The sequence below is a fragment of the Bolinopsis microptera genome, chromosome 1 (assembly GCF_026151205.1).
Source record: "Bolinopsis microptera isolate Bmic1 chromosome 1, MBARI_Bmic_1.0, whole genome shotgun sequence".
NCBI classification, from domain to species: Eukaryota; Metazoa; Ctenophora; class Tentaculata; order Lobata; family Bolinopsidae; genus Bolinopsis; species Bolinopsis microptera.
Genome location: NC_087072.1, coordinates 1,062,165 through 1,088,475, shown reverse-complemented (window position 1 = coordinate 1,088,475; position 26,311 = coordinate 1,062,165). Strand labels below are relative to the sequence as shown.

Sequence of the window (26,311 nt, the reverse complement as noted above, 5' to 3'; positions counted from 1 at the left end):
GACAATCAGAATCTCACGAAATATGTGATTTTTCATTATTCATTGCTAAAGTCCCCGACTTATATTTCAATCAGACTCTCTCTCTCTCTCTCTAATAATATTATATTATATGATTTTTACGTGAACCCCCTCAATTAGCAGATGCTCTCAATCCAGAGGAAATTAAGGACACTACAATATCATTCTCCCGAACACTTCTCTTTAAATAGCGAGGAGGATGTCAAGAATATCTTGAACTGGCTCGAAAACCAGAAAATCAGGTCGGTTAAAAGCCTCGATGTTTTTGAATAAACAGATCTGAATTAACTGCCTATGCTTTTAACTACGGAGTGTTTTAACTGCCAGTTTTATGAGTCATTAGTTATCTAAGTTAATTAGTTACCTAAGCGTACAGTTCTTACTCAAATACGATTCTCTGATACATTGCAAAAGTTCTATTTACAGCTGTAAATATTGCGCTTAATCTTCAGATATTATAGCACTGAAGATAGAGGCGTGCTGCAAGGTGAAGACTGGAGAACGAACTCGGCTTCGTATCTCAAACAACTCAAATGTCCGTATGGGTTTGAGAAATATCAAAATGCAGCTTTGGATTGGCTATTGAACTATGCTATTAGATTGGAATACTCTGATAAGAAGGACAACATCAAGTGAGGACTACTCTTTTTAATAGTAATTTTGTGAAAATCTTAGTTATCAAGTTTAAATCGAGAATATATTTGACTCCACTTCAGTGGCGTAACGTTGCCTGTTGGCGCCCCCCTGCCGAAAAAAGCGCCCCCCTGTTGGCGCCCCCTCCCCTTTTGGTGCCCCTCCCTAAAATTGAACAAATTAGGTGATTTTAAAGAATACGCCGGTAAAATCTCTAAAAAAGTGTGTATCTAGAGCAAAACGCGCAGTTTTGCTAGTACTTTAGTTAAGTTTTCGAAATTGTCCCACATTCAAACGACGATTTGGCGCCCCCCTAAGACGGCGCCCCCCTGCACAGCGGGGTCAGCAGGGCCTTTCGTTACGCCACTGCTCCACTTCAAATTGATTAGAAATCCTAATGTTCATATATTTGTAACTATAGTGAGCGAGCAGCTAAGTTGAGGATTACGGAGGATGAGGATTGTGCTGCACTTGACGTGAATAGTGTTCAGTTTAAAAACAGTGTAAACATGCTCAGAGATTTCCTCAGAATACCTCCCCATCACGACTATTTACAGGCGAGTGCTCCAAGAGATAAAAAGATAACTGTCCGAGCCCAAATAGGGATAGACAGATCTTTCTCGACTTTATTTCCGTACTCCTCGAGTAACTGTAACCCCGGCGCGAAATCCGAACCGATTTTGATTGTTTATAAGCATCAGGTAAAACGCGCAGCGGGCGGCGCGCGATATGACATGTTATTTACAATATCTTAACAATGTCACATACAGTTTGCTTTTCAAAACATGAATTTCTTGAGTACACCCTAAAACAGTAAAACTCTTGGAATGATAAATTTCGTAAATTCTGCTAACTCTCAGGTTTTGAAAGCCTGCAGGATTCTCATAGAAAAGCGACTTAGCCCCGGCGCAGTGAAACGCACTGGGGATAAGATGACACTTGGTTCCGCCGAGGTTTGCTGTATTTTCATATTGAAATTACTGTTTGCTTTAGTAAATACAGTGTCAATTTAAACATATTACCACGGACAAATTTTTTGATTGCAATGCTGGTTCGTTGGAGCTTGAAATTGACAAATTTCATCACAACAGATCGGTTTTGACCTCGGAGAGAAAAGTTCCAACGAAGCAGGAAAAGCTTTGCGTCTTCTCCACATCGAGGATTTAAGATTGTTGCAGACCCAGATCAACGAGGCAATAGTGGCAGCTCAGTCTCAAACTGCAGATCCTAAGACTGACACAACCCTTGGGAAAGTGGGCCGATAAATACGTCTGCTACCTGTTACCACGGTAACACAGTGGAAATACGTCTGTTTTGCTTTCTTTTATGTTTCACATGTTTTCATGTTTTGTGCCCTCAGTTAATAGTTTTATGTTTCATATTTTTGGGTAGTTTTCACCGACTCGATGAATGTTTATTAGTTAGTCGATACAACAACTGAAATTTATCTATTCGTGTTATTTAAGTTGACGTTAAAGTTTTTAGTTTATTTTATTTCTTTTCATTTTCCATCACTGAGTTTCTTTACTGACCCCAGATGAATTCATTTTTCCATATTCTCGGTTTAAATTTTGTTGACCGAAACTTCCTGCAGCTGCCATCGGTTAATTTTCAAAACTTTTGTATCACATTCTTATCACTGCAATAGCTGTACAAATGTAGAAGGTAACCAGAAGAAGGTGTGTAATGCTTGCTTGGTACACTAGACAGCTGACTTCTCGTCCACTTTTAACTGGCATTTGGTCCACAGCCTCCATTCTCTTAACCGGTGACGTCATAGCTCAGCAGGTTGACTTGTTTACCCTTCTAACTTGTTCAAGTTTAGGTTTATATTCTGATCATATTGTGGTGGTGCCAGTCAATCAATTGCAGGGTTAACAAAGTAGGCACCAAATTCTCGTTTGGCACAGTCAATTATTAAACGTCTTGCTGTTTTTCCTGCAGCTGATAGAAAGACGAAAGAAACATGACTGGATGCGCACTGCAAGGATGACTGCGATTGGCGGGTTTTTCGTAGCACCAATTCTCCGCAATTGGTACCTCGCTCTTGACAAGGTTTTCATTTGTTTTTGTCGAATAATGTTTGAGCTTTCGCTAATTTTCCCGTTCGTACAAGTTCTGACAAGTATATTTTAAATATTGTTAATCATTTTTAAAGTGTTTTTATTTCAGTAATATCAATATTCAATAATGATAGATATTTTTCTAGATGTTTGGAAGTCAGATGTTGCTTTCAACTGCTGCGAAGAAGTTAGTAACAGATCAACTGTTGTTTGCTCCATGTTTTGTGGCTGCATTTATCATCGTCAACAATCTGCTGCAAGGAAGTCCATGGAAATGATAGAGAATCAGTTGCGGTGCGTTGTGTGTTTTCCTCTTATCTCTGTAACTTTTTGAAGACTCATCGATCGTTTTTCTTTATGATATGATTGTGATATCGTGTTTTTCAATTATATTAATAATGAATTTAAATGCGGGTTGCAATATGATAATTTCAGATTGGAGTACGGAAACATTATAGTTACCAACTGGATGCTCTGGGTACCAGCCCAAGTGCTCAACTTCAGACTGATTCCACTTCAGTACAGGCTGATGTTTTCCAATGTTGTGGCTCTGTTTTGGAATACTTACTTGGCCTACAAAGCCAACTCTCAAACTAGTCCTGAAGATGCGAAAATTGTTTTGTTTACGGAGGATAGTTAAATATTTCATTGTTTTTACGGTTTTTGTTTTTTAATGATATTTTTGTAACTTATCTATCAGTTACAATATGAAAACTAATTTATTAGCTCAATTTTTGAGTTTATCAACAAATGGAATATGTGTACTCAGTGTTTTTGATATTATATTTTTTGTTCTACTTTTATATAGTTAAGTTATAGTTAAGACGATTTATTCGAGACTTGGAAACAGTTGTGTGCCGTTTACTTGTTATAATAATTTTTTTTTTCAAAGCAATTTATTAAAATTCTCTGAGCGACTAACCGTCTCAACCCGAGCGACTAACCGTCTCAACCCGAGCGACTAACCGTCTCAACCCGAGCGACTAACCGTCTCAACCCGAGCGACTAACCGTCTTAACCCGAGCGACTAACCGTCTCAACCCGAGCGACTAACCGTCTTAACCCGAGCGACTAACCGTCTCAACCCGAGCGACTAACCGTCTCAACCCGAGCGACTAACCGTCTCAACCCGAGCGACTAACCGTCTCAACCCGAGCAACTAACCGTCTCAACCCGAGCGACTAACCGTCTCAACCCGAGCGACTAACCGTCTCAACCCGAGCGACTAACCGTCTCAACCCGAGCGACTAACCGTCTCAACCCGAGCGACTAACCGTCTTAACCCGAGCGACTAACCGTCTCAACCCGAGCGACTAACCGTCTTAACCCGAGCGACTAACCGTCTCAACCCGAGCGACTAACCGTCTCAACCCGAGCGACTAACCGTCTCAACCCGAGCGACTAACCGTCTCAACCCGAGCAACTAACCGTCTCAACCCGAGCGACTAACCGTCTCAACCCGAGCGACTAACCGTCTCAACCCGAGCGACTAACCGTCTCAACCCGAGCGACTAACCGTCTCAACCCGAGCGACTAACCGTCTTAACCCGAGCGACTAACCGTCTCAACCCGAGCGACTAACCGTCTTAACCCGAGCGACTAACCGTCTCAACCCGAGCGACTAACCGTCTCAACCCGAGCGACTAACCGTCTCAACCCGAGCGACTAACCGTCTTAACCCGAGCCACTAACTGTCTCAACCCGAGCAACTAACCGTCTCAACCCGAGCGACTAACCGTCTCAACCCGAGCGACTAACTGTCTCAACCCGAGCGACTAACCGTCTCAACCCATAGTTTGCAGAATATGATGTGACAACAAAGGTTTATAAGGGAGGTAAACAGTACAACTACTGTATTTAAAGGCTGTTCCGGTTGCTAGTGACATATGAAGTCCACATCTAAACCGGACGAGTTGCCTTAGCACCTGATAATCTAAAACAAGAACAGTCTGATTAAACTGAGAGCGTCTTATTGCCGAGATAATGAGGACACTACTTCGGTGGTATTCCCGCCACTTGAAAAAGCACCAGGTTGCAGTGAACATGGTCACAACTGGAGCTGTATTCTTCTTCGGAGACATGCTCTCTCAACAGGTAAGAGTGCAAATTGCTCTCTCAACAGGTACAAAACTAACGAATTCCTGGTGATAATTTCCTTTTTAATTCTCTACAAAATGTTCGCACTCCTTAAAAACAAAATTTGCCTTGGAAAGGTATTTCCTCCAATATATTACGACTTTCCATTATAGGTAATAGAAAAGAAGGGAAAGGATCATGAACTGGAACGAACTGTTAGATCTGTTACAGTTGGCTCGTTCTACATCGCCCCCGTCATCACATTTCTCTACAACTTTGTTGACAAGGTGAGGATTTGTTCACCTGATTGTTCTCCTTCCTTTTGCTAAATAGGGATAAACTTAGACGTGAAACGTATTGTCTACGTCAAGATATTTCTTTGCATGTGGTTACATTGTACACATAACGTGATGTTGCAATGATTAGCTCGCACGTCTGCTAAAGTTCAAGTACACGGAATGTATCTCTCCTTGCAAACAATCTCCTTACTCCGTGTACAAATAATACTATCATATTGTTAAACAAGGAATTATTAAGTAGGTTAATGTCTAATTATTGTTATCTCAGGTATTTGGTTCGTCACAAACGCCGCTAAATTCTCTGAAGAAAACAGGTATTATAAGTCTACTGAGTCCTATCACCAGTGCTGGATACGTCATCTGCAATAATGTCCTCCAAAACAAACCCCTTGACTACACCATCAATCAGTTGAAGTGAGAATTTTAGTATGAATTTCTGAGAATACAGTATTTAGTGGGAACTTTACACACGTCCTTGGTAACCTTGGTAACCTTGGTAACCTTGGTAACCTCGGTAACCTTGGTAACCTGGGTAACCTTGTTAACCTTGGTAACCTTGGCAACTTTGGTAACCTGGGTAACCTGTGTAACCTTGGTAGCCTTGGTAACCTTGGTAACCTTGGTAGCCTTGGTAACCTTGGTAACCTGGGTAACCTTGGTAGCCTTGGTAACCTGGGTAACCTTGGTAGCCTTGGTAACCTTGGTAACCTTGGTAGCCTTGGTAACCTTGGTTATAACCTGGACCCCAACTGAACCATAAGCACCTATTCGATTTTCTTGATTGTTTTGTTTGACTAGGAACCCCTGAAAGTAATGGATACCCAATACCCATCGTGTGTTAGAAGTATATTACTTACTACAAATCAGCTGTTCTAATTTGATAGATAATATTATATTTGTAACCTCCCAGAGACGATTTACCAACGATAGTCCTAGTCCAGTACAAGATCTGGATACCTACTCACTTTATCCTCCTGACTGTGGTCCCTCTAAGACACAGAATGTTTCTCAGTAACTTTGTTGGAGTCCTCTGGACCTGTTATCTTACTCACGCTTCTAATACTATTAGTCACGTGACAAAGGAGGTGGAGGAGGAGGAGAAGGAGGAGTCTTCTGAGTGAATAACCTGGGTAACCTTGGTAACCTTGGTAACCTTGGTAACCTTGGTAACTTTGTTGGAGTCCTCTGGACCTGCTATCTTACTCACGCTTCTAACACTAGTAGTCACGTGACACAGGAGGAGGAGGAGGAGGAGAAGGAGGAGTCTTCTGAGTGAATAACCTTGGTAACCTTGGTAACCTTGGTAACCTTGGTAACCTTGGTAACCTTGGTAACCTTGGTAACCTTGGTAACTTTGTTGGAGTCCTCTGGACCTGCTATCTTACTCACGCTTCTAACACTAGTAGTCACGTGACACAGGAGGTGGAGAAGGAGGAGTCTTCTGAGTGAATAAGCGTGGGTGTTGTAACTTACACTTGGATTATTTTATGTTAAATTATGATTTTATATCCAGATTGAATACTCATTTCTATCAAATTTTAGTTCCGAATAGTTGTGATTGATAAATGTATGCTTGAGTGATTTCAATTTGTATTTTAGTTAATGTAAAAACGTATAAAATAGCAGTTGATTATGAAACAACTGTGGACAACATACCAAAGATGACTTATGTATCTTAAAAACAGATACTTTTAGTAGTTCATTCTTGTTCACACGTTTATCGCACGGTTTTTATTCGGTAGTTTTTATCAGTTTTCACAGTTCAAGGACTGCGAGTAGCACAACCGGTTATCTGGGGGGGGGGGGGGGGGGGGTGGGTTTAATTTGAAATTCTTGTTATGGTTTGTTTAAAATATATCTAGCGCTTCAATATTGTTGTTATTCATAGGTGTAGGATGAAGTAATTAACAATATTAATTCTTACTCGAGGATTGGCAAACATCCAGACAGAATTCTATTGTTCAGTTTTTAATGTTGCTATATGGGGTATAAATACAGATTTTAATTTTGATTGTTTTCATTCCAATTAATTTCATATGTGTAACTGTATAATGTATAATATACAATTAACATGTAATATTCTAAGCTAGTTGACTTAAAACACATCTTCTTACTAGGAAACAAAAATGTGACGACAAACAATAAAGTCTGATATTGTATCGCAGACTCGCAGAGCGGAAACCCATATATTCATGAATTTGTGACGACAAGCTGCCTAGACATTTCTAATAAAAACTTTTTAAATAAAACATTGACCGCATTGTTTGAGACATCGGGAGATTAGACTGACAGAATGAGTGCTTTTCTCCGGTGGTATTCCCGCCACTTGAAAAAACACCAGTTTGCAATGAACATGGTTACAACAGGAACCGGGTTCTTTCTCGGCGACATCCTCTCTCAACAGGTACAAAAACTAACGAGTTCCTGCCTCCTGGTGATCAGCTTCATTTCATTTTTAATCCTCTACAAAATGTTCGCGCTCCTTAAATACAGAATTTGCTTGGGAATGGTATTTCCTCCAATATATACGACTTTCCAATATAGGTAATAGAAAAGAAGGGAAAGGATCATGAACTGGAACGAACTGTCAGATCTGTTACAGTTGGCTCGTTCTACATCGCCCCCGTCATCACATTTCTCTACAACTTTGTTGACAAGGTACGGCGGAGTAATACTCTGTCTGTGTTTAGAAGGACGTAAATATGTTTGTTAATATTATTGTTAATTACAAAATTATTAAGTAGGTTAATTATTGTTATCTCAGGTATGTGGTCCGTCACAAACGCCGCTAAATTCTCTGAAGAAAACTGGTTTTTTAAGTCTACTGAGTCCGATCACCAGTGCTGGATACGTCATCTGCAATAATGTCCTCCAAAACAAACCCCTTGACTACACCATCAATCAGTTGAAGTGAGAATTTTAGTATGAATTTCTGAGAATACAGTATTTAGTGGGAACTTTACACGTCCATAACGCAAGATAGAAACTGCTCCCCACCTTGGTAACCTTGGTAACCTTGGTAACCTTGGTAACCTTGGTAACCTGGGTAACCTTGGTAATAACCTGCTGCCCACCTGAACCAGAAGCACCTATTCGATTCTCATGGTTTACCTAAGCACCCCTGAAAGTAATGGATACCCAATACCCATCATGTGACTTAGTAACTATATTAATTACTTTAAATCATCTGTTCTAATTTGATGGATAACATTATATCTGTAACCTCCCAGAGACGATTTACTGACGATAGTCCTAGTTCAGTACAAGATCTGGATACCTACTAACTTTATTCTGATGACTGTGGTCCCTCTAAGATACAGAATGGTTCTCAGTAACTTTGTTGGGATCCTCTGGACCTGTTATCTTACTCACGCTTCTAATACTGGCACCCATGGGACAGTGAAGGGGGAGGAGGAAGAGAAGGAGAAGAAGCCTGGGTAACGTTGGTAACCTTGGTAACCTTGGTAACCTGGGTAACATGGGGCGGAGGAGGAGGAGAAGGAGAAGAAGTTGTAACTTACACTTGGATTATTTTATGTTACATTTATAATTTTATATCCAGAGACCAGATTAAATACTCATTTATATCAAATTTTAGTTCCGAATAGTTGTGATTGATGTGTCTGCTTGGAGTGATTTCAATTTGTATTTTAGTTAATGTAAAAACGTATAACATAGCAGTTGATTCCTAAACAAATGTGGAAAACATACCAAACATGCTTTTAACCTTTTTTTACAAAAGGTACCTTTTAAACTTGTTACTTTTGGTAGTTCTTTCACATGTTTGTTATACGCGTACCGTTGTTATTTTTAGTTTTTTATGTTTTTATTAACTCACTAAAACAGCTTTACAATTTCAAGGCTTTTATGCATTTCTTATTATTATTGTGTGTTAAGAATATATCTAGCGCTTCAATATTGTTGTTATTCATAGGTGTGGGATGAAAATATTAACAATATTAATTCTTATTCGAGGGTTGGTAAAAATCCAGTCAGAATTCTGCAGTTCAGTTTTTTAGTGTTGCTATATGGGGTATATATACAGTTTTTAATTTCGATTGTTTTTATTCCAATTAATTTCATATATGTAATCACTGTAACTGTATGATGTATAAAATACAATTTACATGTTATATTCTGCGCTAGTTGACTTAAAACACATCTTCTTACTAGGAAACAAAAATGTGACGACAAACAATAAAGTCTGATATTGTATCGCAGACTCGCAGAGCGGAAACCCATATATTCATGAATTTGTGACGACAAGCTGCCTAGACATTTCTAATAAAAACTTTTTAAATAAAACATTGACCGCATTGTTTGAGACATCGGGAGATTAGACTGACAGAATGAGTGCTTTTCTCCGGTGGTATTCCCGCCACTTAAAAAAGCACCAGGTTGCAGTGAACATGGTCACAACAGGAGCTGTATTCTTCCTCGGAGACATCCTCTCTCAACAGGTAGGAGTGCAAATTGGTTCCATTTTAATCTTTATACCGAATTTTAAATTTCAACACCTACACGAACCCCTTGCTATGATCCCCTAATATTTGTACCATTAATATTCTATTCCAGGTAGTTGAGAAGAAAGGAGAGCTGCACGAGGTGGACCGTACTGTGAGATCTGTTCTTATCGGCTCCTTCTACACAGCTCCGGCCGCTACATTCATCTACAATTCTGTGGACAAGGTAGATTTATATAGTTAATTAATGTAAATTTATATAATTATTTAATTAAAACATAATTTCCTCGTAAGAGTGACTGAGTTAGCCCAGTGTTTATCCTGAAAAACGTTGAGGTCATCGAGAATCTTCGCTTGTGCGCCCTCCCCACTTTCAAACTTGTAGTTGTTCCTGTAGCTAACACTCCCTAAATCTTCCATCCTCAGGTATTTGGATCATCCCAATCTCCACTCAGCGCCCTTAAGAAGATGGGGATGATCGGCATGCTGACTCCCTTCAATATAATTACTTACGTTATAATAAATAATGCGCTCCAGTTTAAATCACTCGACTACACCATTCATCAAATAAAGTAAGATTTATGAAGGAGGCTTTTATTGGGACTTCGACAATGTCGAAGTCCCAATGTCGAAGTTCGACATTGTATTACTTCGTCGATTTAATTTTATTACTGTAGACGAACTTTGTATTTTTTGTTCGGAAGTTGAATCCGCCCTAAGTCGGTAAGTCGAACTTTGTATTGATGTTAGAGTGGCAAATGTCGAATGAATCCATGAAATGAACCCAACCCTAAGATATATTTATGAAATGTTTTATTAATTTCCCCATTTTCAGAACAGATGTACCGAGGATGATCCTGGCTGGTTACTGCCTCTCCGTCCCCACACAGTTCATCCTGTTAACTGTTGCTCCCCTCAAACACAGAGTACTGCTTGGTAACATGGTCAGGGTCCTCTGGACCTGCTATCTTACTCACGCTTCTAATACTAGTAGTCACGTGAAGGAGGAGGAGGAGGAGTCTTCTGAGTGAATAAATATTCATCCAATGTAGCTAACAATTTATTATTTTATGTTAGATTTTATTTTGTTTGGAATATTATGATTTATATGATGACATGTACGAACAGTAACGGTTTTTAGAAATAGATGCCCAGTTTGATTTAGATTTGTACTTTTTGTAAGAGCATTTCAGTTTATTTTGCAAAATATGTGACAAAATATGTAGCTTAAGCTTCAGAAAGCATTGTTGAATTTAATGTAACATAAATTTGTAGCAATTGAGAAATTTATCTGGGCTACATTCCCGGTTCTTGGCTTTAGGATATCGAAAGCAAAATAAGTATACTAACGTGTAACTTTGAAACTAGGTAAATAAGATGATGTAAGAATAATTTTATCAAGAAAACTACCGAGAAGTAAGAAGGTGATTTTAACGATCAGTTTTACGAGTAAAAGTCGTTAATCCTCCCTGAACCATATGATTTTGTGATCTACAAAAGTGTAAAAGACGGTGAAGTGTAATCATTCCAGCAAGGGTGTTTTTTAGTGAGCGGACTACTAAACTATTAGTGAGCGGACTACTATTAGTGAGCGGACTACTATATTAATAGTGAGCGGACTAGTGAGCGGACTACTAATAGTGAGCGGACTACTATACTACTAGTGAGCGGACTACTATACTACTAGTGAGCTGACTAGTGAGCGGACTAGTGAGCGGACTACTATACTATTAGTGAGCGGACTACTATTAGTGAGCAGACTACTAATAGTGAGCAGACTACTAATAGTGAGCGGTGGGAAGATGAGTGTTTTTATGCGATGGTATTCCCACAACCTAAAGAGACACCCTCTTGCGATGAACATGGTGACTACAGGAAGTGTATTCTGTCTTGGGGACATTCTTTCTCAACAGGTAATGGAATTTTATCTTTTGGAATCCTTTTTTGTGTTCATGTTTCTTTTGTTTAATTCTCCATATGTGGATCGATTCCTCGATACCAAATCACTGCGTACTTGATAACCATAGTAACAGGCTGGTAACCATAGTAACTTGAACAGTAAAATAACGTTTCAGCTGGTCGAGGAGAAAGGAAAAGACCACGATCTAGAGCGTACTGGTAGATCAGTAGCTGTCGGTTCCCTGTACTCTACTCCCATAGTCGTATTTCTCTACAACTTAGTCGATCAGGTAACTACAGTAGTATTTTACAGTTCTACTGTACTACGACTGTACAGTAGTACTGGTTAACGATTTTATTTGGAACTGTTTCAAGTTTAGCTTATATGTTCACATGTTGGGTGTTTAATCATTAAAATGATACATGATAGATTTCTTGAAAGATTGCAATGATATAAATGTCACATAACAAGCTTTTTAATATCATGATATATAATTGTTTTTACCTTCAACATACCTTATCAATGATCATGGCGACCGTTTATTCAGGTTTTTGGACGAACACAAACCCCTCTCAACACTATAAAGAAGATAGGACTGCTCGCTGTTTTTAGTCCGCTAACAAACTCCGGCTTCATATTGTGCAACAACATGCTGCGCTCCAAACCCCTGGACTACACCATGACCCAGATAGCGGAGGATGTTCCGAGAATAGTGCTGACTGGGTACATGATCTGGTTCCCAACTCACTTCTTCCTCTTCACTGTTATCCCGCTCAGGCACAGAGTGTTCTTCAGTAACTTTGTGAGTGTCCTGTGGACTTGTTATTTGACTAATGTCTCAAATGCCCGGACCTAGGCAGAGGACCTGCCCGGACCTAGGAGGAGAGAGATTATTGATCGTGACAAGGGAATTTATCGAAAAGTAATTTTAAAGATGTACATATTATCTGTTATCTATATATTTAATCTTTTAAGCAATTGCATGTGAAGCTGAACTGTGAATTGATATTCATTTTAGAGTGGACACTAATTATGAGTTAAGCTTAGTCTAAGAATTTATTTAGTTTATTAGTTCATAACTCATTCAGTCAGTGGCGACTTTTACCATTTCTATTTCTAACATTCCCCGATATTCGATTAAAATATGGCGATTTTGTTTATAGATTTTATGCGCCCTTTAGGTATGGATACTTACACAATATCTACAATTTATTTCACCCGACTTTAACAGAATTATTAACTGAATTATTAAAAAGGATTGTGTTATTTGTAAATAGTTATTATATGGTTTTATATCTGATTGTATCATTTCACGGGTGCTTTTAAACCATCAGGTGATAATTGTTGTCAGCTGATATATTTGAATATCCATCAGGTATCTGTTGATAAAGTACCAAATCGCTCAGTGGTCAGGCTCAAGTTTCTGCCATGCATGGAAATTGAATACTGTCAATTTGGAAAATGTAATTAGATTATTATTGGAGAAACATGTAAAAGATTTTAGATTCCCAGATTTCAATGAAGCCCAAATATTCTTAATGAAACCGAACTGATTCTCATTGCAGCTATTATGGGTCATGGGTGACACTAAAAGGGAGAACAGCGGGTGACAAGCAAGATGGCTAAACATAACCTCTGATATTTCACTCGTTCAAGCTGTTCCATCACTATCTCGAAGTTTAGTCTTTGACACTGAGCAACTGGATAAGAACAAAGATTTAAATCCAACAACGGAGCAGACTCAGGGGGGACTTTACTTGAAAGTATGGGGGCTCTTATGCGGTGTTACTCTCACATGTTACAGAGACATCAGCTAGCTACAAACATGGTTACTAGCGGCTGTGTTTTCTTTTGTGGAGATGTACTGGCTCAGCAGGTATAGTACATATTGTACATAATATAAAATTTTTATCAGCAGGTATAGTACATATTGTACATATATATATATACAACTATCAGCAGGTACAACTTTTTTATCTTAACTAATATTCTAACTCTTCTCTCATTACGTCCTTATTTAAACTGTCCTTATTTAAACTGTCCTTATTCTGTGATAGAACCTGCGAGATTAAACTTCCTGCTGAAGGTTCAAACACCACGTATCCTGTCAGGCTATAGAGAAGAAGGGAGGGAGGCATGAAGTTGAACGCACCTGTAGATCTACATTCCTAGGCTCTTGTTACATAGCTCCTGTTATTACTCTGGTGTACAATCTCGCTGATAAGGTATTGGGTTATTTAGAAGTAATATCATTGTGCGTGTTAAGAATCAGAGTTTTAAATATTTAGAGACTGACTTTGATGTACAAATCAGTATACAAATTGTTAATTGACAACATCAGAGTTTGTCTAAAATACTTGTAATACAGGTATTATTATTATTTCAGGTATTCGGTAAATCTCAGACCCCTCTGAACTCGATAAAGAAAATTGGTCTCATCAGCTGCTTCAGTCCCTTTACTGCTACTCTATTTGTTACATTCAACAACATCCTCCAGGCTAAATCTTCAGACTACATCATTCATTACATCAAGTAAGAAAAAGTTAATTTCCCATCGATTTGTAAGGTTTGCTAACAAACCGGTCCTCAAACAACAAACATTCGTACAAATTCCACTTTTCTGTCAAATAAAACCGTCTCAATACCACGTTCCTTCCTCCAGACAGGAGGCTCCCTTCATAATCCTAACAAACTACAAGATCTGGTAACCATTAGTAACCACTAGTAACCATTAGTAACCATTAGTAACCATTAGTAACCTTCTCATTACCACATTCCTTCCTCCAGACAGGAGGCTCCCTTCATAATCCTAACAAACTACAAGATCTGGTAACCATTAGTAACCACTAGTAACCATTAGTAACCATTAGTAACCATTAGTAACCTTCTCATTACCACATTCCTTCCTCCAGACAGGAGGCTCCCTTAATAATCCTAACAAACTACAAGATCTGGTAACCATTAGTAACCACTAGTAACCATGAGTAACCATTAGTAACCATTAGTAACCATTAGTAACCTTCTCAATACCACATTCCTTCCTCCAGACAGGAGGCTCCCTTCATAATCCTAACAAACTACAAGATCTGGATACCATTAGTAACCACTAGTAACCATTAGTAACCATTAGTAACCATTAGTAACCTTCTCAATACCACGTTCCTTCCTCCAGACAGGAGGCTCCCTTCATAATCCTAACAAACTACAAGATCTGGTAACCATTAGTAACCACTAGTAACCATTATTAACCATTAGTAACCATTAGTAACCTTCTCAATACCACATTCCTTCCTCCAGACAGGAGGCTCCCTTCATAATCCTAACAAACTACAAGATTTGGTAACCATTAGTAACCACTAGTAACCATTAGTAACCTTCTCAATACCACATTCCTTCCTCCAGACAGGAGGCTCCCTTCATAATCCTAACAAACTACAAGATCTGGATACCATTAGTAACCACTAGTAACCATTAGTAACCATTAGTAACCTTCTCAATACCACATTCCTTCCTCCAGACAGGAGGCTCCCTTCATAATCCTAACAAACTACAAGATCTGGTAACCATTAGTAACCACTAGTAACCATTATTAACCATTAGTAACCATTAGTAACCTTCTCAATACCACATTCCTTCCTCCAGACAGGAGGCTCCCTTCATAATCCTAACAAACTACAAGATTTGGTAACCATTAGTAACCACTAGTAACCATTAGTAACCTTCTCAATACCACATTCCTTCCTCCAGACAGGAGGCTCCCTTCATAATCCTAACAAACTACAAGATCTGGATACCATTAGTAACCACTAGTAACCATTAGTAACCATTAGTAACCTTCTCAATACCACATTCCTTCCTCCAGACAGGAGGCTCCCTTCATAATCCTAACAAACTACAAGATCTGGTAACCATTAGTAACCACTAGTAACCATTAGTAACCATTAGTAACCATTAGTAACCTTCTCAATACCACGTTCCTTCCTCCAGACAGGAGGCTCCCTTCATAATCCTAACAAACTACAAGATCTGGATACCATTAGTAACCACTAGTAACCATTAGTAACCATTAGTAACCTTCTCAATACCACATTCCTTCCTCCAGACAGGAGGCTCCCTTCATAATCCTTACAAACTACAAGATCTGGTAACCATTAGTAACCACTAGTAACCATTAGTAACCATTAGTAACCATTAGTAACCTTCTCAATACCACATTCCTTCCTCCAGACAGGAGGCTCCCTTCATAATCCTAACAAACTACAAGATCTGGTAACCATTAGTAACCATTAGTAACCGTCTCAATACCACGTTCCTTCCTCCAGACAGGAGGCTCCCTTCATAATCCTAACAAACTACAAGATCTGGTAACCATTAGTAACCACTAGTAACCATTAGTAACCATTAGTAACCATTAGTAACCTTCTCAATACCACGTTCCTTCCTCCAGACAGGAGGCTCCCTTCATAATCCTAACAAACTACAAGATCTGGTAACCATTAGTAACCATTAGTAACCGTCTCAATACCACATTCCTTCCTCCAGACAGGAGGCTCCCTTCATAATCCTAACAAACTACAAGATCTGGATACCAACTCACTTCGTCCTCCTTACCTTCATACCTCTTAGTCACAGAGTGCTGGTGAGTAATATGGTGGGCGTGCTGTGGACTACTTATCTGACTCATGTCGCTAATAGGGGGGTCGCTAGGGAGGAGAGGGACGTTAAGAGGGACCTTTCCTTAGTTAGTTTGGAGGATAATTTACATTCGTCTTGAAGAAGAGGATCTTAGATTTAGTTGAACCAGGATTTTAAAGTTCCAGTGTTGACGAAAAAAACCTTGAAGCTGTTTTATTAAGCTTTATTTGGGAAAAATTAACTTTTATTGTTGTTGAATAATATTTGTGTATATTTTAAGTTAGTATCACCTTCAATAATATTTTATACATTTAACATCACTTAGTGATCAGGGTCTCAGTTTGAGACCCTTTTTATATTTAGTAATTTATTTGCAATCATAAATCTCATTTGTGACCCAGATAGATTCATGTATGTGATCATTCTAAATAGCATTATTGTATAATGTGTCCCCGATATCTGAATGTGACCCAGATATCGAATAATGATCCAGATATGTTTTATGTTGTTGATTTTTTCAAGCATAGTTCGACGAGTTTATATCTTTTAAATTGTAAAGCCATTTCAAAATTCAAAATTCGTATCTTGTGCCATCCATAGTGAACACACTTTTTAGTTATTGGTCGCTGGACATAAATACCTTCAAAGTGAAGAAATGACCTAGGTGTCGAAGCTGCATATGGCCAATATAACAAGAAATGCGGCCGCTTTTCTTTTGTGGATGGCTGCTCAATTTCCCGATCCGATGGCCGCGTATTTTATCATATTTCATACCACCTGGGGACCCCAGTATTTACTGTTTACCCAGCAGACCTTACTGGCTGGCGATATTACTACAGGTAATTGCGTCTTCACAGCTTTACTGTTGAACTCCGCGCGCGCTCGTAGGTTCATTGCATTTGCACGCTGCAAACATTCCAAGAATGCAATTGCACCACGTGATACGATTCAGCCAATTAGAGAACAAGAATCTGCAGAGTTAAAGCTGCGCACTTTTATAAGGCCCAAAATAAGACTTTTCGCGATAATTTGATTTTGAAATCTACGTTGTCAGTTGTCTTGAATTTTCCTCCTGGGAAGGAAACGTTATTTTCACAAAGCGGACATTTTGTTGAAAACCAGACGTTTCTATCTCTTTTATTTTCGAACGCGAAGTTAGGCCCCTACCAGTAAGGTTTCCTGGGGGTGACCCCCCTGTCGCTTCACTATATAATAATAGTAGAGTTTCTACGAGTACGATACAGGGGGAGCTGCGCATGCGTGCGCGGCGGGTCAATGGTCATACAACGTATAGTATGAAAATTTATCGCTATAACGAAATTATATAAGCAAAAAATTTGTCAAACCGTTATATTTTTTTAAAAAATAAAAACTTACGCTTGAAATTTCCAAATAAAATGTAAAAGCAAGATAAGGATGGTCCTGTTTTACAAATGCCTGAAAGGGCAGCTCGAGGCCAGGTCAATCCTTTTACTGACACTGTCTTTCCGTCACTTATGAAGTTTTAGTCATGCATCAGCATGGCGCATGACAATTAGCAATTAAAATTTTCACGGTCGCGCGGTGTGACCACCATTTTTTAGGAGACTACTAGTACTTTATACTTGCCAGATTAGCTTTACACTGTCTAATTTAATTGTCTGATTCATTTGTACAAAATACTTCTTTCGTTGATTCTTTGTGTCCTCCCCAGGAGGATATTGTCCGTTTTGCATTTTGGGTTTTTTGAAATATCTCCGCTCCTGGTTTTTAATTGAATTTTACCCGGTCTAAACAGACTGAGACACTCGACAATAACGTAACTTACTTTTAAACACGTTCTCTAGATGGCACCTCTACTCTCACTCAATCTCTAACTGAAGCATATGCTAAGACTAACCGTGACAAGAAATTAGACCGACTTCCTTATATGACATGCCTTCGTCGACTACTCCCTCAAGAAAACAACTATTTCAAGAAAAAGAAGTGGGTGGATTACTAACAACAACAACAACAACAACAACAACAACAACAACAACAACAACAACAACAACAACAACAACAACAACAACAACAACAACAACAACAACAACAACAACAACAACAACAACAACCATATATATATAGAAAACGGAGTTCTCTTACTTAGTATTTAGTGTATGCTAGTCAAGCTCTAGTCACGAAGCACGAACGGCAGGGCGTACCGTAAGATAGAAATGAAACGAGTATATTAAAAGGGATAATAAATTAAAAGGAAAAGTAATACAAAGTGAACGTCAACAGATAAAAACCTCCAAGTGTTCGCTCAAATCGATTAACGTGATTATAGATCACACGACGTGTCTAATCACAGCTGGTAGTGCTCAGTAAGACTGGCTACCGTTAATTCGAATCCCTTAATGTGATTAAGGGGCAACTAAGAAGTGAGCTCTCCACATCCGGCTCTCCGGGTATACTCTCAAAACTTCGTCACGCCACACTGCGTGACGGCACAACGCATCTGCTTGTACCACGTGACACGCCGTCTCGCCAATGAGCACTCCACTAGCAGTCACGCTGTGGTCGCGAGGACCAACCACAGGCCTGGCTGTAAGTCAGGTGCAAAGTGAGCGGACGGCTCGTTTCAGACAGTTAGTCTGACAGTAGTTCTGCCAGCCAACCGACTTACACTCAAAATGTGTAACTCCCAAATACGAACATATAAAAACATTGGTTATTATATACCCGGAAACACATACTAAATTCTACGTCCCGTAAACGTTATACTAAAACTAAGATATCCTAAAAGATATCTCTAAATACCATATTACAACAACAACAACAACAACAACAACAACAACAACAACAACAACAACAACAACAACAACAACAACAACAACAACAACAACAACAACAACAACAACAACAACAACAACAACAACAACAACAACAACAACAACAACAACAACAACAACACCACCACCACTACCACCACCACCACCACCACCAACAACAACAACAACAACAACAACAACAACAACAACAACAACAACAACAACAACAACAACAACAACAACAACAACAACAACAACAACAACAACAACAACAACAACAACAACAACAACAACAACAACAACAACAACAACAACATCAACAACAACAACAACAACAACAACAACAACAACAACAACAACAACAACAACAACAACAACAACAACAACAACAACAACAACAACAACATCAACATCAACAACAACAACAACAACAACAACAACAACAACATCAACATCAACAACAACAACAACAACAACAACAACAACAGCAACAACAACAACAACAACAACAACAACAACAACAACAACAACAACAACAACAACAACAACAACAACAACAACAACAACAACAACAACAACAACAACAACAACAACAACAACAACAACAACAACAACAACAACAACAACAACAACAACAGCACTGTTTGTCAAGGACCAAAACATCTGAACCTGAGACACAAACATTTACCCCTGACAAAACAACTGTTTTAGTTGTTTTTAACTTTCAATTTATTACTTTCTTTTTATTGACCGTATATCTGACATTACACTTATGTAATATAAATTGTATTTTTTGAATCTTGCAAATCTTGTAAATCTATGGTCAATGGTAATGTCACTTGATTGAAAACGTTTTTAGCCGATAACTCGCCAGGGGAGCATTTTAGCCCATGGCGGAATCACCGTTAAAAAATACATAGATTCAAATTGGTTTCAACAACCAGGAACCCTTTTAGAAAAATTTCAAAGTTCGAGTGTGGAGTGATTTAGCACGCTCGTACCCAGCACGCCGAGTAAAATTTAATTGACTACTTTGTTTGAAACGAAACAAAAAGAAACACAGTCAATAACTTTAAAATGCGATATATAATTAGAGTAGCACCATTTGATTGACCATAATTTCAAATAACTCCTATGCTATTGAAAACATTTTGATCCATTGTCAAGTTCTAACATTCTCCAGCAGTCCCTGTACTCCAGACTATCTCAGTATTGGCATTGTAGAGAACGACGTTGCCGCCATCCTGAACTTTCAACCTGTTACCATCGGTGTTCTCAGTACCGCTAACCCAGTAATCACCAGTAGTCACGTTGTATATGACGAGGTTGCTAGAAGCTAAAAAGAAAAGACCATTTGAATTGAATGTTTTTGAGGACCAAATTTTCTTCGGCACTAAAACACCAAGCCATGGTTTATTGCAGTAAAGCACCAAGTTTCCGTTTGTCTGCATCTTCAACTCATACTTTCCGTTTGCAGACGTCAGTTGAGTGCCTAGAGCCAGTGCCTTGAATGCTTTATCACCCTGGAAACACTCGACATCGGTACAGCATCCACCAATGTTCCCGTTACAGGTGCCATCATCAGAAGTTGCAAGAGCAAAGACCAGGGCTAGAAGGGTGGATAAAGTAGCTTTAAACATTATCATTGTAGCAAGCTCCTCAAATTTGGGTCAGATCGAAATAATAAAAATTGAAATGATACTGTCGTTCTTAAACATCCCACATGGCAGCATGTTAGTGAAAAAAAACAATAGCAATTGGAATGTGAGACCACCAGACACCTTTTCGTGTTGTTATAAACGAGTGTTTACGAAACTGCAAGAGGGTGGTGATTACAGAATGTTATTACAGAGTTATAAGAACTGGTTTTTTCGGTACAGTTTCGGTAAAATTCTCTCTCTCTCTCTCTCTCTCTCTCTCTCTCTGCTCGAGGCCAGGTCAATCCTTTTACTGACACTGTCTTTCCGTCACTTATGAAGTTTTAGTCATGCATCAGCATGGCGCATGACAATTAGCAATTAAAATTTTCACGGTCGCGCGGTGTGACCACCATTTTTTAGGAGACTACTAGTACTTTATACTTGCCAGATTAGCTTTACACTGTCTAATTTAATTGTCTGATTCATTTGTACAAAATACTTCTTTCGTTGATTCTTTGTGTCCTCCCCAGGAGGATATTGTCCGTTTTGCATTTTGGGTTTTTTGAAATATCTCCGCTCCTGGTTTTTAATTGAATTTTACCCGGTCTAAACAGACTGAGACACTCGACAATAACGTAACTTACTTTTAAACACGTTCTCTAGATGGCACCTCTACTCTCACTCAATCTCTAACTGAAGCATATGCTAAGACTTTAACCGTGACAAGAAATTAGACCGACTTCCTTATATGACATGCCTTCGTCGACTACTCCCTCAAGAAAACAACTATTTCAAGAAAAAGAAGTGGGTGGATTACTAACAACAACAACAACAACAACAACAACAACAACAACAACAACAACAACAACAACAACAACAACAACAACAACAACAACAACAACAACCATATATATATAGAAAACGGAGTTCTCTTACTTAGTATTTAGTGTATGCTAGTCAAGCTCTAGTCACGAAGCACGAACGGCAGGGCGTACCGTAAGATAGAAATGAAACGAGTATATTAAAAGGGATAATAAATTAAAAGGAAAAGTAATACAAAGTGAACGTCAACAGATAAAAACCTCCAAGTGTTCGCTCAAATCGATTAACGTGATTATAGATCACACGACGTGTCTAATCACAGCTGGTAGTGCTCAGTAAGACTGGCTACCGTTAATTCGAATCCCTTAATGTGATTAAGGGGCAACTAAGAAGTGAGCTCTCCACATCCGGCTCTCCGGGTATACTCTCAAAACTTCGTCACGCCACACTGCGTGACGGCACAACGCATCTGCTTGTACCACGTGACACGCCGTCTCGCCAATGAGCACTCCACTAGCAGTCACGCTGTGGTCGCGAGGACCAACCACAGGCCTGGCTGTAAGTCAGGTGCAAAGTGAGCGGACGGCTCGTTTCAGACAGTTAGTCTGACAGTAGTTCTGCCAGCCAACCGACTTACACTCAAAATGTGTAACTCCCAAATACGAACATATAAAAACATTGGTTATTATATACCCGGAAACACATACTAAATTCTACGTCCCGTAAACGTTATACTAAAACTAAGATATCCTAAAAGATATCTCTAAATACCATATTACAACAACAACAACAACAACAACAACAACAACAACAACAACAACAACAACAACAACAACAACAACAACAACAACAACAACAACAACAACAACAACAACAACAACAACAACAACAACAACAACAACAACAACAACAACAACAACAACAACAACAACAACAACAACAACAACAACAACAACAACAACAACAACAACAACAACAACAACAACAACAACAACAACAACAACAACAACAACAACACCACCAACACCACCACCACCACCAACACCACCACCACCACCAACAACAACAACAACAACAACAACAACAACAACAACAACAACAACAACAACAACAACAACAACAACAACAACAACAACAACAACAACAACAACAACAACAACAACAACAACAACAACAACAACAACAACAACAACAACAACAACAACAACAACAACAACATCAACATCAACAACAACAACAACAACAACAACAACAACAACAACAACAACAACAACAACAACAACAACAACAACAACAACAACAACAACAACAACAACAACAACAACAACAACAACAACAACAACAAACAACAGCAACAGCAACAGCAACAACAACAACAACAACAACAACAACAACAACAACAACAACAACAACAACAACAACAACAACAACAACAACAACAACAACAACAACAACAACAACAACAACAACAACAACAACAACAACAACAACAACAACAACAACAACAACAACAACAACAACAACAACAACAACAACAACAACAACAACAACAACAACAACAACAACAACAACAACAACAACAACAACAACAACAACAACAACAACAACAACAACAACAACAACAACAACAACAACAACAACAACAACAACAACAACAACAACAACAACAACAACAACAACAACAACAACAACAACAACAACAACAACAACAACAACAACAACAACAACAACAACAACAACAACAACAACAGCACTGTTTGTCAAGGACCAAAACATCTGAACCTGAGACACAAACATTTACCCCTGACAAAACAACTGTTTTAGTTGTTTTTAACTTTCAATTTATTACTTTCTTTTTATTGACCGTATATCTGACATTACACTTATGTAATATAAATTGTATTTTTTGAATCTTGCAAATCTTGTAAATCTATGGTCAATGGTAATGTCACTTGATTGAAAACGTTTTTAGCCGATAACTCGCCAGGGGAGCATTTTAGCCCATGGCGGAATCACCGTTAAAAAATACATAGATTCAAATTGGTTTCAACAACCAGGAACCCTTTTAGAAAAATTTCAAAGTTCGAGTGTGGAGTGATTTAGCACGCTCGTACCCAGCACGCCGAGTAAAATTTAATTGACTACTTTGTTTGAAACGAAACAAAAAGAAACACAGTCAATAACTTTAAAATGCGATATATAATTAGAGTAGCACCATTTGATTGACCATAATTTCAAATAACTCCTATGCTATTGAAAACATTTTGATCTATTGTCAAGTTCTAACATTCTCCAGCAGTCCCTGTACTCCAGACTATCTCAGTATTGGCATTGTAGAGAACGACGTTGCCGCCATCCTGAACTTTCAACCTGTTACCATCGGTGTTCTCAGTACCGCTAACCCAGTAATCACCAGTAGTCACGTTGTATATGACGAGGTTGCTAGAAGCTAAAAAGAAAAGACCATTTGAATTGAATGTTTTTGAGGACCAAATTTTCTTCGGCACTAAAACACCAAGCCATGGTTTATTGCAGTAAAGCACCAAGTTTCCGTTTGTCTGCATCTTCAACTCATACTTTCCGTTTGCAGACGTCAGTTGAGTGCCTAGAGCCAGTGCCTTGAATGGCACTGGGTTATCACCCTGGAAACACTCGACATCGGTACAGCATCCACCAATGTTCTTGTTACAGGTGCCATCATCAGAAGTTGCAAGAGCAAAGACCAGGGCTAGAAGGGTGGATAAAGTAGCTTTAAACATTATCATTGTAGCAAGCTCCTCAAATTTGGGTCAGATCGAAATAATAAAAATTGAAATGATACTGTCGTTCTTAAACATCCCACATGGCAGCATGTTAGTGAAAAAAAAACAATAGCAATTGGAATGTGAGACCACCAGACACCTTTTCGTGTTGTTATAAACGAGTGTTTACGAAACTGCAAGAGGGTGGTGATTACAGAATGTTATTACAGAGTTATAAGAACTGGTTTTTTCGGTACAGTTTCGGTAAAATTCTCTCTCTCTCTCTCTCTCTCTCTCTCTCTCTCTCTCTCTCTCTCTCTCTCTCTCTCTCTCTCTCTCTCTCTCTCTCTCTCTCCTCTCTCTCTCTCTCTCTCTCTCTCTCTCTCTCTCTCTCTCTCTCTCTCTCTCTCTCTCTCTCTCTCTCTCTCTCTCTCTCTCTCTCTCTCTCTCTCTCTCTCTCTCTCCTCTCTCTCTCTCTCTCTCTCTCTCTCTCTCTCTCTCTCTCTCTCTCTCTCTCTCTCTCTCTCTCTCTCTCTCTCTCTCTCTCTCTCTCTCTCTCTCTCTCTCTCTCTCTCTCTCTCTCTCTCTCTCTCTCTCTCTCTCTCTCTCTCTCTCTCTCTCTCTCTCTCTCTCTCTCTCTCTCTCTCTCTCTCTCTCTCTCTCTCTCTCTCTCTCTCTCTCTCTCTCTCTCTCTCTCTCTCTCTCTCTCTCTCTCTCTCTCTCTCTCTCTCTCTCTCTCTCTCTCTCTCTCTCTCTCTCTCTCTCTCTCTCTCTCTCTCTCTCTCTCTCTCTCTCTCTCTCTCTCTCTCTCTCTCTCTCTCTCTCTCTCTCTCTCTCTCTCTCTCTCTCTCTCTCTCTCTCTCTCTCTCTCTCTCTCTCTCTCTCTCTCTCTCTCTCTCTCTCTCTCTCTCTCTCTCTCTCTCTCTCTCTCTCTCTCTCTCTCTCTCTCTCTCTCTCTCTCTCTCTCTCTCTCTCTCTCTCTCTCTCTCTCTCTCTCTCTCTCTCTCTCTCTCTCTCTCTCTCTCTCTCTCTCTCTCTCTCTCTCTCTCTCTCTCTCTCTCTCTCTCTCTCTCTCTCTCTAACTAAAATCAGTTTTTATAATCAGTCTGTATAATCAGTTTTTTGAACTTTGCCGCATCGGAGACAGCTGTTCAGAAAAGGCAATTTAATTTCAATGAAACGCTACGTATTGCCACTGTGACGACTTTAATCTCTATGAGGTAAACTGGAAGTTTATAACTCCTTATATTTCCTTTGTTATTACATTGTTATGGTCAGTGTCCACACGCTGCTACGTGGCCATTGGAACCACACCCTTATCCTGCTCCCACAATAAGTTTAAGTTACACCTTCTAAATTAACTTGCTACACGTTGTATACCTCCTATCTGTTATCTTCGGCCGCCACGCGCACTTCGCGCCGCACGAAAAGAGGTATACAACGTGTGTCCAACATTAACATGAACTACAGTCTTTTCACTTTTATTTAGTCTACTAGTCTATGGCTTGCTCAGATATTATGTGTTACTGTCATCGGCTTGTAGCCATCATAAAAGTATCAGTACAAGGTACAAGCCTCGACATTAATATTATCAAGATTCAACCCTTCGTGATGAAAATTACGATTAGCTCAGTTATAAATTGAACTGGTTTCATAATTTGGAGATTGTCACCAGAAAGGTAAATATTTAAAATGTCTGGTCCCCGGTTAGTCCTATTGATTAAATTGCACTACTGACGGACGCGGACTTCTAATATCAATATCATTTGCACCAATGCTATTGCAATAGAAAATGATTGTAATTTCTACATGGGGTCATGTCTATAAATTGTTTTATTTTCAAAAGGAGTTGGTGTAAATCAATGGCGTACGATAGCTGTACAGGAGATTTGTTTGATTTCAGTAAATAGCAGTGCAGTTTATTGCAATAAGCAAGGACGATCGTTCTTATTTAATTGGGCACTTTACGCTATTCCCCATTCCCCACTTAGATGACTAATTGGTCACTGGGCAAAAAATGTATTAAATTTTTAGCGAACGATTTAGTGGGAGTGCACTTTACTACCGCCCTCATCAGATAAACATTTCACTGTGGTAGTGCAATTGTCAGCCGAGACTTTCCCTCATCGCATCATGACCAATACCACTGAGTGCTATAATAGGGGTACCAACACGATAATTTTTGGAACTCTTATATAAGTAAAGAACATCCTTCAGTGTCTACGTAGC

At 39.1% G+C, this 26,311-nt stretch overlaps 7 protein-coding genes across 11 annotated transcripts; 6 read left to right on the top strand and 1 right to left on the bottom strand.

Moving 5' to 3' along the window:
* The first annotated feature begins 141 nt into the window (after window positions 1–141).
* LOC134819678 (RNA transcription, translation and transport factor protein-like) lies at window positions 142–2,165 on the top strand. The gene is made up of 5 exons (XM_063829763.1): window positions 142–260; window positions 471–650; window positions 1,073–1,208; window positions 1,512–1,604; window positions 1,743–2,165. The coding sequence occupies exons 1-5, from the start codon at window positions 142–144 to the stop codon at window positions 1,914–1,916; spliced, it is 702 nt and encodes a 233-aa protein (XP_063685833.1). The 3' UTR covers window positions 1,917–2,165.
* A 138-nt stretch (window positions 2,166–2,303) lies between these two features.
* On the top strand, window positions 2,304–3,591 carry LOC134825888 (protein Mpv17-like). Its single transcript, XM_063838076.1, has 4 exons — window positions 2,304–2,439; window positions 2,596–2,706; window positions 2,861–2,982; window positions 3,150–3,591. The coding sequence occupies exons 1-4, from the start codon at window positions 2,338–2,340 to the stop codon at window positions 3,352–3,354; spliced, it is 540 nt and encodes a 179-aa protein (XP_063694146.1). The 5' UTR covers window positions 2,304–2,337; the 3' UTR covers window positions 3,355–3,591.
* Window positions 3,592–4,513: 922 nt separating this feature from the next.
* On the top strand, window positions 4,514–7,020 carry LOC134817037 (protein Mpv17-like). Its single transcript, XM_063826120.1, has 4 exons — window positions 4,514–4,808; window positions 4,964–5,077; window positions 5,358–5,503; window positions 6,000–7,020. Exons 1-4 carry the CDS (start codon window positions 4,698–4,700, stop codon window positions 6,208–6,210), a joined length of 582 nt encoding a protein of 193 aa, XP_063682190.1. The 5' UTR covers window positions 4,514–4,697; the 3' UTR covers window positions 6,211–7,020.
* Window positions 7,021–7,210: 190 nt separating this feature from the next.
* On the top strand, window positions 7,211–8,548 carry LOC134817027 (protein Mpv17-like). Its single transcript, XM_063826112.1, has 4 exons — window positions 7,211–7,493; window positions 7,634–7,747; window positions 7,854–7,999; window positions 8,320–8,548. The coding sequence occupies exons 1-4, from the start codon at window positions 7,383–7,385 to the stop codon at window positions 8,528–8,530; spliced, it is 582 nt and encodes a 193-aa protein (XP_063682182.1). The 5' UTR covers window positions 7,211–7,382; the 3' UTR covers window positions 8,531–8,548.
* On the top strand, window positions 8,085–12,747 carry LOC134817047 (protein Mpv17-like). Of its 5 annotated transcripts, XM_063826140.1 has the most exons (6): window positions 9,261–9,549; window positions 9,665–9,778; window positions 9,979–10,124; window positions 10,388–11,465; window positions 11,628–11,741; window positions 12,000–12,747. In XM_063826140.1, the coding sequence occupies exons 4-6, from the start codon at window positions 11,355–11,357 to the stop codon at window positions 12,306–12,308; spliced, it is 534 nt and encodes a 177-aa protein (XP_063682210.1). In that variant the 5' UTR covers window positions 9,261–9,549; window positions 9,665–9,778; window positions 9,979–10,124; window positions 10,388–11,354; the 3' UTR covers window positions 12,309–12,747. The 5 variants fall into 5 exon arrangements, with proteins under 5 accessions (XP_063682225.1, XP_063682234.1, XP_063682210.1 ...); XM_063826155.1 differs by lacking the exons at window positions 9,261–9,549; window positions 9,665–9,778; window positions 9,979–10,124 and adding an exon at window positions 8,085–8,135 and having other exon boundaries at window positions 10,480–11,465; XM_063826164.1 differs by lacking the exons at window positions 9,261–9,549; window positions 9,665–9,778; window positions 9,979–10,124 and adding an exon at window positions 8,534–8,553 and having other exon boundaries at window positions 10,480–11,465.
* Window positions 12,748–13,016: 269 nt separating this feature from the next.
* Window positions 13,017–16,675, top strand: LOC134820001 (protein Mpv17-like). Its single transcript, XM_063830173.1, has 4 exons — window positions 13,017–13,328; window positions 13,564–13,677; window positions 13,839–13,984; window positions 15,995–16,675. The coding sequence occupies exons 1-4, from the start codon at window positions 13,218–13,220 to the stop codon at window positions 16,224–16,226; spliced, it is 603 nt and encodes a 200-aa protein (XP_063686243.1). The 5' UTR covers window positions 13,017–13,217; the 3' UTR covers window positions 16,227–16,675.
* A 3,373-nt stretch (window positions 16,676–20,048) lies between these two features.
* LOC134825885 (comitin-like) lies at window positions 20,049–20,525 on the bottom strand. The gene has a single exon (XM_063838074.1). It carries the CDS (start codon window positions 20,523–20,525, stop codon window positions 20,049–20,051), a length of 477 nt encoding a protein of 158 aa, XP_063694144.1.
* Between the last annotated feature and the right edge of the window lie 5,786 nt (window positions 20,526–26,311).